Here is a 14,540-nt window from a genome sequence, read left to right on the forward strand (position 1 = left end):
AATGTGTCAATAGTGGTCGACCTAATGACTGTCGACCATAACATGGTCGACCATTCATACCGGAACCGGTAGTGTTACCTAGTTCCCAGCCACACAGTCAGTAGAGCCTGTCACTGCTCCGCCCCATCAGATGCCGGTCAGCCAGCACCACCGGAAACAGCCTGATCTCTCGCAGGAGGCTGGTACTGTTTGGTTGCTACAGTGATGATCTCCGGTCACTAGGAATATAAGCTGGCTCTCTGTAAATTGTGCAGCACTCCTGTCAAACACCGTCAGCTGCCTCTGCTCCAAGCTGCTGCTGTCTGTCCTCCAAGAGGTGGGTACACACTAATAGATATATCTGCAGATCAATTGATCGGCAGATATATCTATGGACGGATCGGGCAGTGTGTTGAGCATACACACTGCCCGATCCGTCGGGGACTGACGTCATGAACTGAGCGGGCGTGTGTACACGACCGCCCAGTTCAGCTGTCAATCACCGCCGGCCGCCGCAGCATGTGTACGGGCGGTTGGCCGACCGCACCGTACACACACAGCGACGCGCCAATATATCGGTAGATATATTGGCCATCGGCTGTGCTGCGCGGCCGACGCGATACGTCTGTGAACGACGGAGTTCACAGACGTATCGGCCGTACACACTGGCCGACGGTCCCGCGATATATCGGCCGTTCAAGAGAGCGGCCGATATATCGGCCAGTGTGTAACTTAAGATGACCGTTGCCCAACTGCCAACTGTCCCAGAACACAGCTGTAACTGCCACAGCACAAACTGACTCTCCCTCCCTCGGACCCATACGCCTCTTGCTGATTGGCCAGTGTCTCCATGCCAGAGGCAGCATTCAGGGTACAATTAACGCTTTCCCTGCTGCAAGTTTAATAGTGTCCAGCCAAGGATGCATTCAGCAGGGTAAGGGGTATAAAAGTCACACTACAGTTTGTGGCTTCACCGTTGGGGTGCCACATAATGGAGAAAAAAAAAAATTGACCCCCCCCCCAGGGTGGCAAAGAGCCCAAAAATATTTGTAGTAAAGTTAAAAAGCCAATATCATGCACGCGCCTATGACTCACACAAAAATAGGGCGTGGCCTAACTGGCACAAAGCTGCACTCCATTTTTGTGTGCCTGCCTTCAGTGTGACGATTGCAGGAGCATGAACATGTGTCACACCCCAGATTTTAGTCACATTAATGTTATAATGGCCTGGAGAGATGGGTGAGCTACAGTAACACTAGAAAATGGTTCTGGTTGAGCGTTTACAACCTATGAGGGAGGTTCATACATAAAAGAGGGTGATGGAGTGGGAGAGTAGAGGTGGGTGTGTGTGGTGGAGGCGGTGGCTGGCTAGGGGATGTATTAGGAGGAGGGCTAGTTGGATTTGATGTAGATATGAGGTTTTAAGTAGCCCTTGAAGTTCTGGAGATTAAGAGATTGTCTGTTGGATGTGGGAGTGAGTTATATAGGTGGGGAGCAGTACAGGACAAGTTTTGGAATAGTGAGTGAGATGAGATGAGCCAGCCAGCCAGCCAGCCACCACTCACATCTGCAGCGCTTACCTCGCTTAGCAGCGCTTACCTCACCAGCGCTGGTCTCCGGAGCTCAATCCGCACAGTCTGCACGTTAGCTGACCCCTCACCCCAGCATTCTCCTCACATGCCTCCTCCTGCACTGGTTCCTGAAGCCCAAAAATGCCATACTGCTCCTCCCCACTGCCTGTAAGATGCCTGTCTGCTGAGCCACACAGCCTGCCAAATGAGTTCCCGCTCCTACCTGGACAGACACTCCAAGTGCCGTTTGTAGGTGCCACAGGCGGGCTCCCCTCTCTAGCTGGACCCAGGATTCCAGATTCAGCAGTACCCCCTGATGGCGGCCCTGGATGGAGATGTGCAACGGCAGCTAATATCAGATTATATGTGTGATTATTCCCTTAATTAGCTTGTTATCCCTTTTCTGTACCTATTGCTTAAATATACATACCTTCCAACTGTCCCGTTTTTTGCGGGACAGTCACGTTTTTTGGGAGTCCCAATCGCAGGCTGCAGTGTCCCGCAGTGTGCGTGTGTGTGGGGGGGGGGGAGAGGGGGCAGTTGGGAGGCTCATGTCACTTGTTGCGCTGCTTAGCAGAGCAGCGGTGAATAGACGCTGTGTGGATGCGCACAGCGTCTATTTACAGGAGACCACAGTGTCTATTCACGGGAGACAGAGGGATTGGGGGCACGCCAGCAGCCCACAGTGCACTTAGCATGCCGCCTCAGTGACGAAAATGGGGTCGTGGCTCGTAACTGCAGCACTCCCGTGAAGCCACACCCTCTTTTCCATATGCCACGCTTTACCAGCTCCAAATGTTGAGAGGTATGTCACCATGAAAGTGTAAAACAAATGAGTTATTAATAAGAACATAACACCAGGCTTCCTTAGCACGCTCTTTAGAGCCACTAGAAATCCAGCATCCTCCTATCTCTAACACAATGGCACATGGCCGTAATTTACAAGGGTCTCCTCCTCTGCCAGGAACACACGGGCATCACAGGAACATCATTCTGCACTACATAACTTGGAAATGAATTTATGCAGATGTATTATTATCTTGCTAAAGGGTTTTTGGTCTTCTATGATGTTTCAATAAGCCTTGTTTATAACGTGCGTCTGTCTGCAGCAATGTTTTATTAATGGTTTGATAGAAGATTCAGCAATAAAATTATATCTGGGAGGTTTTGTGTCCCTTCTATATCCTTTCCTTGAATTTATCTGAAAAGCGATGGCTTCTGAAGAGCACACTTGTGTTCGTTTATACTAATCTTAATTGCTGATCGGCACTGCAGTTAATGTTGGTGTTTTAACGACCTTAATTTCAATTTAAATTTACAGCTTGCAGTATATTTCTTTCAGTGAGACAAGTGTGACAAAGAACAATAGGAGAGAGGTATAATGAACAGTAAGAGGCCCAACATGCGGGACACATGCTAATAATTATAATGATGGCTTTTCTGACACCGGGGTAAATAATTAGAGACAGAAAATAGAGAACAAACAACAAGGACTAACACCTCCGCTACACAGCGTGCAGAAACAGGGGCAGACCTGCTTGCAATGCAGTCAACCTGGAAAGGTGTCACCCAGTGGCCAGGGGTGGGGGGGTGTGTGTGTGTGTGTGTGTGTGTGTGTGTGTGTGTGTGTGTGTGTGTGTGTGTGTGTGTGTGTGTGTGTGTGTGTGTGTGTGTGTGTGTGTGTGTGTGTGTGTGGGGGGGGGGGGGGGGGGGGGGGTTTGGGGGGGTATTGTTACACCATCACACTTCTGTGGCCTAGCGTTCCCTGGGAAGGAGAAGCCCTAACAATATTCCTGCAGAAGGCTCTTTTCACATTCTCCATTATATAATAATAATAATAATAATAATAATTATTATTATTATTATTATTATTTTTTATTATTATTTATTTATATAGCACTTTTCTCTTTCAGGACTCAAAGTCCTGTTTATAATGCCCACATGTGTATACTGCAACACCTGTGTATAGTGGGGCCACCCTTGGGCTCATATATTGTGTAAATCGGGCTCTGGTACTAGCCAGTGCTTCCTTACACATTTACCTCACCGCACGATATATATCCCCAGTAGCGGCAGCGGCTCTTGTCACGGGCAAGCAGGCTTTTTGCCTGGGGCGCCGCTGTCCTGAGGGCGCCGCCGTGGCGGCAAGAGCCGCTACGGGTGCCGTGCGGTGTGCCTGATGCCATCGCGCATCACACGGCATTGTGGGAGCGGCCGCGTCTGTGCAGTGCTATGGGAGAGACGTCATGACGTTTCTCCCATAGATCCGTGGAGTGCCGGAAACGGAGGACAGCAGCAGCAGCGGTCGGGAAGCAGGAGCGGGGCTGGTGAGTATTTTTTTTAATTTATTTTTTTGTAAGCGTCTACTAGGAGCACATCTACTGAGGCACAGCTACAGGTGACAAAACTACTGGGGGCACATCTACTGAGGGCACAACTACTGGGGGCACGGCCACTGAGGGCACATCTACTGGGGGCACAACTACAAGGGGGAAAATCTACTTGGGGCACAGCTACAGGGAGGACAACTCTACTGGGGGCACAGCTACAGGGGGCATAACTGATCACGCCCCTTCCCTATGAAGCCACACCACTATTTTTTGACGCGCACCTAAGGCGCGCACTAACCCTTTTTTGCCTATTTGGGGGGTCGCCAAAGGAAACTTTCACCCTGGGCGCCACAAGGTCTAGAACCAGCCCTGTATATTCCATTCCCGAAAGGTACCAGGTGAGCAGCCAACCTGGTTAGAACAGACAACCCTAGAAGAGATTACACAAAATGGTGAAGTTGCAGCGTACTAAAGCTAGACGTCAGAGCCCTTACATAACAATCATGACCCAAAGCTAAGCTCTCTGTAAATATTACACACAGACTTACTAGATTTCTATATATGGGGACTAAAAGAGGGACAATTTGGAAGGGAAGAGGATTTGGTTTAAAAGAGGCACTCTAATTATGAAGCAGGACAGTTTGGAGATATGATACATAGGCCCAAATGTATTAAACCTTAACAAGAGATAAACCTGAGACACATAAGGAGTGATAAATGACCAGCCAATCAGCTTCCTAACTGCCATGTCACATGTTGTGTTTGAAAAATGACAGGTATGAGCTGATTGGCTGGTCATTTATGTTTATCCTTATACGTCTCAGATTTATCTCTTGTTAAGGCTTAACATACCCTCCAACATTTTACACATAAAAATCGGTACAAATTAGAAACGGGGCGTGGCCACGGGTAAAGGGGGCGTGGTCACGTCCCTTTTCCTATACTTTCAAAGGAAGTTTGGAGAGCCAAAAATCGGTATAGACCATAAAAAAAAAGGTACTGTACCTATTAAAAAGGTACAGTTGGAGGGTATGGCTTAATACATTTGGGCTATAGACATAAAGGGGGGAATTCAAATGTTTGAAAAGTCGTTTGGGTGTCTGTTTTTTTCTGTCTATTAGATACCCAACTGACTTTTCAAACAATTGAATATCCCCCATAATGGGCTAGATGCATCACTGATTGGAAAGTGATATAAGGGAGAGTAAACAAGTACCAGCCAATCAGGTCCTAACTGCCATGTCACAAGCTAACTTTGAAAAATGGCAGTTAGGAGCTGATTGGCTGGTATTTTTTCACTCTCCATTTTATCACTTTTTCGCTATCTAGACTGCCTATGTACAGATATAGACATCTGCAGCTTTGCCAAACTAAGCAAAGTGATCATGAAAAGTGTGCCCACAATTTTGCATGTGCCCTCAAAGAATGCATGGTGCGTTTGTAGTTGTGACTATTCATACACTGGCACGAATAGTCACATGCAGCGATGCATGCACACATATTATAATGAGGATTCTTTGTGATGTACTGTTTGTATGAAATGGAACATAACATTAAGCGTACAGCATGTGTGCTGAAAATCTATGAAAAAACTGGTCTGGTGCACGTGTTACACAGACTGTAGCCACAAAGGCGCTGTTGCCATGGGTCAGGCGTACGTGTTACATAGAGTGTAGGCACAGAGATGCTGTTGCCATTGCTCTGGCGCACGTGTTACACAGAGTGTAGTCACAGAGGCGCCGTTGCCATGAGTCAGGCGCACGCGTTACACAGAGTGTAGGCACAGAGGTGCTGTTACCATTGGTCTGGCGCACGTGTTACACAGAGGCGCTGTTGCCATGGGTCAGGTGCACATGTTACACAGAGGCGCTGTTGCCATGGGTCAGGTGCACATGTTGCACAGAGGCGCTGTTGCCATGGTTCTGGTGCACGTGTTACACAGAGTGTAGACATAGAGGTGCTGTTGCCATGGGTCTGGCGCACGTGTTACACAGAGTGTAGGCACAGAGCCACTGTTGCCATTTGTCTGGCGCACCCGTTACACAGAGTATAGGCACAGAAGCGCTGTTGCCATGGTTCTGGTGCACGTGTTACACAAAGTGTAGACATAGAGGTGCTGTTGCCATGAGTCAGGCACACGTGTTACACAGAGTGTAGACACAGAGGCGCTGTTGCCATGGGTCTGGCGCACGTGTTACACAGAGTGTAGGCATAGACGTGCTGTTGCCATTGGTCTGGCGCATTTGTTACACAGAGTGTAGCCACAGAGGCGCTGTTGCCATGGGTCAGGTGCACATGTTACACAGAGTGTAGTCAAAGAGGAGCTGTTGCCATGGGTTAGGCACACGTGTTACACAGTGTGTAGGCATAGAGGCGCTGTTGGCTTTGGTCTGGCGCATGTGTTACACAGAGTGCAGGCTCAGAGATGCTGTTGCTATGGGTCTGGTGCACGTGTTACACAGAGTGTGGGCACAGAGGTGCCTTTGCCATGGGTCTGGCACATGCGATACACAGAGTGTAGGCATAAAGGCGCTGTTGCCATGGTTCTGGTGCACGTGTTACACAGAGTGTAGACATAGAGGTGCTGTTACCATGAGTCAGGCACACGTATTACACAGAGTGTAGGCACAGAGATGCTGTTACCATGGGTCAGGCGCACGTGTTACACAGAGTGTAGGCACAGAGGCGCTGTTGCCATGGGTCTGGCGCACGTGTTACACAGAGTGTAGGCACAGAGATGCTGTTGCCATGGGTCTGGCGCACGTGTTACACAGAGTGTAGGCACAGAGCCACTGTTGCCATTTGTCTGGCGCACCCGTTACACAGAGTGTAGGTACAGAGGCGCTGTTGCCATGGTTCTGGTGCACGTGTTACACAAAGTGTAGACATAGAGGTGCTGTTGCCATGAGTCAGGCACACGTGTTACAGAGAGTGTAGGCACAGAGATGCTGTTGCCATGGGTCAGGCGCACGTGTTACACAGAGTGTAGACACAGAGGCGCTGTTGCCATGGGTCTGGCGCACGTGTTACACAGAGTGTAGGCACAGAGGCGCTGTTGCCATTTATCTGGCGCACCCGTTACACAGAGTGTAGACACAGAGGCGCTGTTGCCATGGGTCTGGCGCACGTGTTACACAGAGTGTAGGCACAGAGTCACTGTTGCCATTTATCTGGCGCACCCGTTACACAGAGTGTAGACACAGAGGCGCTGTTGCCATGGGTCTGGCGCACGTGTTACACAGAGTGTAGGCACAGAGCCACTGTTGCCATTTGTCTGGCGCACCCGTTACACAGAGTGTAGGCACAGAGGCGCTGTTGCCATGGTTCTGGTGCTCGTGTTACACAAAGTGTAGACATAGAGGTGCTGTTGCCATGAGTCAGGCACACGTGTTACAGAGAGTGTAGGCACAGAGATGCTGTTGCTATGGGTAAGGCGCACGTGTTACACAGAGTGTAGACACAGAGGCGCTGTTGCCATGGGTATGGCGCACGTGTTACACAGAGTGTAGACACAGAGATGCTGTTGCTATGGGTCTGGTGCACGCGCGTTACAGAGAGTAGGCACAGAGATGTTGTTGCCATTGGTCTGGCGCACGCATTACACAGAATGTAGGACAGAGGTGCTGATGCCTATGAGTCAGGCGCATGTGTTACACAGAGTGTAAGCACAGAGATGCTGTTGTCATGGGTCAGGCGCATGCGTTATACAGAGTGTAGGCTCAGAGATGCTGTTGCCATGAGTCAGGGACACGTGTTACACAGAGTGTAAGCACAGAGATGCTGTTGCCATGGGTCAGGTGCACGTGTTACACAGAGTGTATGCACAGAGATGCTGTTGCCATGGATCAGGCGCACGTGTTACACAGAGTGTAAGCACAGAGATGCTGTTGCCATGGGTCAGGCGCACGTGTTACACAGAGTGTAAGCACAGACATGCTGTTGCCATGGGTCAGGCGCACGTGTTACACAGAGTGTAAGCACAGACATGCTGTTGCCATGGGTCAGGCGCACGTGTTACACAGAGTGTAAGCACAGACATACTGTTGCCATGGGTCAGGGGCACGTGTTACACAGAGCGTAGGCACAGAGATGCTGTTGCCATGAGTCAGGGACACGTGTTACACAGAGTGTAGGCACAGAGGCGCTGTTGCCATGGTTCTGGTGCACGTGTTACACAAAGTGTAGACATAGAGGTGCTGTTGCCATGAGTCAGGCACACGTGTTACAGAGAGTGTAGGCACAGAGATGCTGTTGCCATGGGTAAGGCGCACGTGTTACACAGAGTGTAGACACAGAGGCGCTGTTGCCATGGGTATGGCGCACGTGTTATACAGAGTGTAGGCTCAGAGATGCTGCTGCTATGGATCTGGTGCACGCGGTACACAGAGTGCAGGCACAGAGATGCTGTTGCCATGAGTCAGGGACACGTGTTACACAGAGTGCAGGCACAGAGATGCTGTTGCCATGAGTCAGGGACACGTGTTACACAGAGTGTAAGCACAGAGATGCTGTTGCCATGGGTCAGGCGCACGTGTTACACAGAGTGTAAGCACAGAGATGCTGTTGCCATGGGTCAGGCGCACGTGTTACACAGAGTGTAAGCACAGAGATGCTGTTGCCATGGGTCAGGCGCACGTGTTACACAGAGTGTAGACACAGAGGCGCTGTTGCCATGGGTATGGCGCATGTGTTATGCAGAGTGTAGGCTCAGAGATGCTGCTGCTATGGATCTGGTGCACGTGTTACACAGAGTGTAGGCTCAGAGATGCTGTTGCCATGGGTCAGGCGCACGCGGTACACAGAGTGTAAGCACAGACATGCTGTTGCCATGGGTCAGGGGCACGTGTTACACAGAGTGTAAGCACAGAGATGCTGTTGCCATGGGTCAGGGGCACGTGTTACACAGAGTGTAAGCACAGAGATGCTGTTGCCATGGGTCAGGCGCAAGTGTTACCCAGAGTGTAAGCACAGACATGCTGTTGCCATGGGTCAGGCGCACGTGTTACACAGAGTGTAAGCACAGACATGCTGTTGCCATGGGTCAGGCGCACGTGTTACACAGAGTGTAAGCACAGAGATGCTGTTGCCATGGGTCAGGCGCACGTGTTACACAGAGTGTAAGCACAGAGATGCTGTTGCCATGGGTCAGGGACACGTGTTACACAGAGTGTAAGCACAGAGACGCTGTTGCCATGGGTCAGGTGCACGTGTTACACAGAGTGTATGCACAGAGATGCTGTTGCCATGGGTCAGGCGCACGTGTTACACAGAGTGTAAGCACAGAGATGCTGTTGCCATGGGTCAGGCGCACGTGTTACACAGAGTGTAAGCACAGACATGCTGTTGCCATGGGTCAGGCGCACGTGTTACACAGAGTGTAAGCACAGACATGCTGTTGCCATGGGTCAGGCGCACGTGTTACACAGAGTGTAAGCACAGACATACTGTTGCCATGGGTCAGGGGCACGTGTTACACAGAGCGTAGGCACAGAGATGCTGTTGCCATGAGTCAGGGACACGTGTTACACAGAGTGTAGGCACAGAGGCGCTGTTGCCATGGTTCTGGTGCACGTGTTACACAAAGTGTAGACATAGAGGTGCTGTTGCCATGAGTCAGGCACACGTGTTACAGAGAGTGTAGGCACAGAGATGCTGTTGCCATGGGTAAGGCGCACGTGTTACACAGAGTGTAGACACAGAGGCGCTGTTGCCATGGGTATGGCGCACGTGTTATACAGAGTGTAGGCTCAGAGATGCTGCTGCTATGGATCTGGTGCACGCGGTACACAGAGTGTAGGCACAGAGATGCTGTTGCCATGAGTCAGGGACACGTGTTACACAGAGTGCAGGCACAGAGATGCTGTTGCCATGAGTCAGGGACACGTGTTACACAGAGTGTAAGCACAGAGATGCTGTTGCCATGGGTCAGGCGCACGTGTTACACAGAGTGTAAGCACAGAGATGCTGTTGCCATGGGTCAGGCGCACGTGTTACACAGAGTGTAAGCACAAAGATGCTGTTGCCATGGGTCAGGCGCACGTGTTACACAGAGTGTAAGCACAAAGATGCTGTTGCCATGGGTCAGGCGCACGTGTTACACAGAGTGTAGACACAGAGGCGCTGTTGCCATGGGTATGGCGCATGTGTTATACAGAGTGTAGGCTCAGAGATGCTGCTGCTATGGATCTGGTGCACGTGTTACACAGAGTGTAGGCTCAGAGATGCTGTTGTCATGGGTCAGGCGCACGCGGTACACAGAGTGTAAGCACAGACATGCTGTTGCCATGGGTCAGGGGCACGTGTTACACAGAGTGTAAGCACAGAGATGCTGTTGCCATGGGTCAGGGGCACGTGTTACACAGAGTGTAAGCACAGAGATGCTGTTGCCATGGGTCAGGCGCACGTGTTACCCAGAGTGTAAGCACAGACATGCTGTTGCCATGGGTCAGGCGCACGTGTTACACAGAGTGTAAGCACAGACATGCTGTTGCCATTGGTCAGGCGCACGTGTTACACAGAGTGTAAGCACAGAGATGCTGTTGCCATGGGTTAGGCGCACGTGTTACACAGAGTGTAAGCACAGAGATGCTGTTGCCATGGGTCAGGCGCAAGTGTTACCCAGAGTGTAAGCACAGACATGCTGTTGCCATGGGTCAGGCGCACGTGTTACACAGAGTGTAAGCACAGACATGCTGTTGCCATGGGTCAGGCGCACGTGTTACACAGAGTGTAAGCACAGAGATGCTGTTGCCATGGGTCAGGCGCACGTGTTACACAGAGTGTAAGCACAGAGATGCTGTTGCCATGGGTCAGGGACACGTGTTACACAGAGTGTAAGCACAGAGACGCTGTTGCCATGGGTCAGGTGCACGTGTTACACAGAGTGTATGCACAGAGATGCTGTTGCCATGGGTCAGGCGCACGTGTTACACAGAGTGTAAGCACAGAGATGCTGTTGCCATGGGTCAGGCGCACGTGTTACACAGAGTGTAAGCACAGACATGCTGTTGCCATGGGTCAGGCGCACGTGTTACACAGAGTGTAAGCACAGACATGCTGTTGCCATGGGTCAGGCGCACGTGTTACACAGAGTGTAAGCACAGACATACTGTTGCCATGGGTCAGGGGCACGTGTTACACAGAGCGTAGGCACAGAGATGCTGTTGCCATGAGTCAGGGACACGTGTTACACAGAGTGTAGGCACAGAGGCGCTGTTGCCATGGTTCTGGTGCACGTGTTACACAAAGTGTAGACATAGAGGTGCTGTTGCCATGAGTCAGGCACACGTGTTACAGAGAGTGTAGGCACAGAGATGCTGTTGCCATGGGTAAGGCGCACGTGTTACACAGAGTGTAGACACAGAGGCGCTGTTGCCATGGGTATGGCGCACGTGTTATACAGAGTGTAGGCTCAGAGATGCTGCTGCTATGGATCTGGTGCACGCGGTACACAGAGTGTAGGCACAGAGATGCTGTTGCCATGAGTCAGGGACACGTGTTACACAGAGTGCAGGCACAGAGATGCTGTTGCCATGAGTCAGGGACACGTGTTACACAGAGTGTAAGCACAGAGATGCTGTTGCCATGGGTCAGGCGCACGTGTTACACAGAGTGTAAGCACAGAGATGCTGTTGCCATGGGTCAGGCGCACGTGTTACACAGAGTGTAAGCACAAAGATGCTGTTGCCATGGGTCAGGCGCACGTGTTACACAGAGTGTAAGCACAAAGATGCTGTTGCCATGGGTCAGGCGCACGTGTTACACAGAGTGTAGACACAGAGGCGCTGTTGCCATGGGTATGGCGCATGTGTTATACAGAGTGTAGGCTCAGAGATGCTGCTGCTATGGATCTGGTGCACGTGTTACACAGAGTGTAGGCTCAGAGATGCTGTTGTCATGGGTCAGGCGCACGCGGTACACAGAGTGTAAGCACAGACATGCTGTTGCCATGGGTCAGGGGCACGTGTTACACAGAGTGTAAGCACAGAGATGCTGTTGCCATGGGTCAGGGGCACGTGTTACACAGAGTGTAAGCACAGAGATGCTGTTGCCATGGGTCAGGCGCACGTGTTACCCAGAGTGTAAGCACAGACATGCTGTTGCCATGGGTCAGGCGCACGTGTTACACAGAGTGTAAGCACAGACATGCTGTTGCCATTGGTCAGGCGCACGTGTTACACAGAGTGTAAGCACAGAGATGCTGTTGCCATGGGTTAGGCGCACGTGTTACACAGAGTGTAAGCACAGAGATGCTGTTGCCATGGGTCAGGGGCACGTGTTACACAGAGCGTAGGCACAGAGATGCTGTTGCCATGAGTCAGGGACACGTGTTACACAGAGTATAGGGACAGAGGCACTGTTGCCATTGAAATGCACTGTATCAGAAATGTATTGGAAAAATGCTGGACACTCCTGAGTGGTTACTAGGCGGCGGCAAAACAGACGCACTTAGATGGTTCATCTTATGTGTGCGTTACGTGAATGACGCTGGCGTGTCCCTGAAGTGTCTGCATACACAGGCGCTTAATCGTTCACACTGATGGCCATACTCAGATGGAAAATCTCACCTGCCAAGGTTGCCATAGCGCTGGTGCAAGAGTGCACCAAGCAGAATTACGACATTTACAAACTATGGTGGGTGTCTCAGTCCTTGCACATTTATATGCATGGATATACACCAGGGAAGGGCTTTGTAGTGGCATTCGCAACCGCTATGTCTGCCCCACTTCTGAATCAGTATGTCACAAGTATGAACTTGAGTCTTTAAGTAACTTTTTCTCTATTGATTGCCTTCGCTCTTTTAAAACTCTACAAGAACATTTTTATTTACTCAGTACTTGGATACCCCTGCTCATGTATAACAGAGATGGAAGGCAATCACGAGACTGCCTGTCAGGATCTCGGTGGTCACAATGCCGATGCCGGAACCCTGACAGTCTGTGAAATGCCACCGCTGGAATTCCAGCGCCACAGGCTTTTCTCTCTCTGCGGGTGTCCATGACAGAATATAACCTGTGGCGAGCGCAGTGAGCCACCGTGCCCGCAAGGAGCTTTCTTGTGCTTACCCCGCTGCCAGCATACTGGCGGGCAGAATGCCGCTGTCGGTATCTTGACAGCCGGCATCCCGGCCGCCGGTAAATAGTATGTATTCCACCGAGATGGGACCCGAGCTTAGCGGATTATTACATAGATAAGCTCCACTGGGCAGGGACTGATGTGACAAAGTACTGCGGAGTGTGGATAAATTACTGTTACAGTTATTATAAGTACATGCAGTGCACAGCATGCACATGTTACAGTGTAAAGAACTGTTAGTGTGCAAGCATCAGGCACACACACACACACACCACAGTTTGTACACACAAATGTCTTACCCCGCAAACAGAGGACACTCTCTGTGCTACACTGGAAAAGCAGAAAGTTGTCATTTAAGTAAATAATATACTTCCCTTATGCCATTAATGTAAACTGTGCTGATACAAATATACTATTCCTTTCCCAATCAAATGTGAGCTTCACTTAACAATATGTAACAGATTTCCCAATACTAGACAATAAAACAATACAATACAGTATGTAGTCATTTAATGCTAATTGCACCACTATCCTTCACACAGATAAGGCAAACATTTTCTAGGTTCCGTCACATCATAAGCGTATGACATACAATTCACCAGGAACTAGAACAAAAGGGCTGCCCATCCCTTACAACAATTGTGACTTTCCTTCAATGCATCCAAATTGAAGACGGTCTTTATCCTGTACATTTTAAGGTCAGTTTCTAACCCTCTCATCTGGTACTGAATCTGCTAAAGCTTTCAGTCTTGCAGTAATCATATAAAGTAGTCTGATGAGAAGAGGAGATAACTGGATGTTTTTACATGAGAAGTTGTCTCTTGCAGTCTGGCCCTTGCAGCAGGGCTGTTGCTAGAATTTCTCATTTATTATGAAACTCAAAATCCGACATTTCTCTTCCCATGACTGGCTAATGGCTATTACAGTATGAATGTGTCTATTTAACTCGTGAAAGTAGCCTATCAGAAGTTAAATGTACTGTTCGTCATAATAGATATAAAGCTAATTCATTTATATCCACTTTTTTTGCAAAAGGAAACTTGAAAGAAACAACTGGGTTTTTACCATTGTGGGGTATATGCAATTGCGGTCGAATTCCGGCTGGAATTTGACCGTTTTTAAATTCGACACAATTCGACAGTCACATACCCTCCCGCCGGGACCCGAATTCGACATATTCAATAAAAAACGGATTCGACAGTCCCGCTGTCGAAAAACGGACCAATTGACGATGGTGTGCGTCCTGGATTCGAGTTCATGGACGGCACAAAAGTGTGTAAAAAATCCTGAAAAAAAATCCGTGGGGTCCCCCCTCCTAAGCATAACCAGCCTCGGGCTCTTTGAGCCGGTCCTGGTAGTAAAAATACGGGGGGGGGAATGACAGGGGATCCCCCGTATTTTCACAACCAGCACCGGGCTCTGCGTCCGGTCCTGGTGCCAAAAATACGGGGGACAAAAAATGTAGGGGTCCCCCGTATTTTTAACACCAGCACCGGGCTCCACTAGTCAGAGAGATAATGCCACAGCCGGGGGACACTTTTATATCGATCCCTGCGGCCGTGGCATTAAATCACTAACTAGTCAT

General features: G+C 50.0%; 1 protein-coding gene and 1 long non-coding RNA gene across 4 annotated transcripts in view; one reads left to right on the forward strand and one right to left on the reverse strand.

The window, feature by feature from the left end:
* LOC134969171 (uncharacterized) overlaps nt 1–14,540 on the forward strand; it is a 99,054-nt gene that overhangs the window by 64,696 nt on the left and 19,818 nt on the right. The gene's annotated exons all lie outside the window — the stretch shown is intronic.
* LOC134969168 (ADP-ribose glycohydrolase MACROD2-like) overlaps nt 1–14,540 on the reverse strand; it is a 260,404-nt gene that overhangs the window by 19,575 nt on the left and 226,289 nt on the right. The window contains exon 9 of one of the 3 annotated variants that reach the window (XM_063944936.1): nt 13,255–13,285. The exons of the other annotated variants lie outside the window; for them this stretch is intronic. Within the exon in view, the coding sequence (XP_063801006.1) occupies nt 13,281–13,285 (5 nt within the window). The 3' untranslated portion in view covers nt 13,255–13,280. The remainder of the gene's footprint in view (nt 1–13,254; nt 13,286–14,540) is intronic. 3 annotated transcript variants of the gene reach the window in all.

Source organism: Pseudophryne corroboree, chromosome 11 (genome assembly GCF_028390025.1).
Source record: "Pseudophryne corroboree isolate aPseCor3 chromosome 11, aPseCor3.hap2, whole genome shotgun sequence".
Classification (NCBI taxonomy): domain Eukaryota; kingdom Metazoa; phylum Chordata; class Amphibia; order Anura; family Myobatrachidae; genus Pseudophryne; species Pseudophryne corroboree.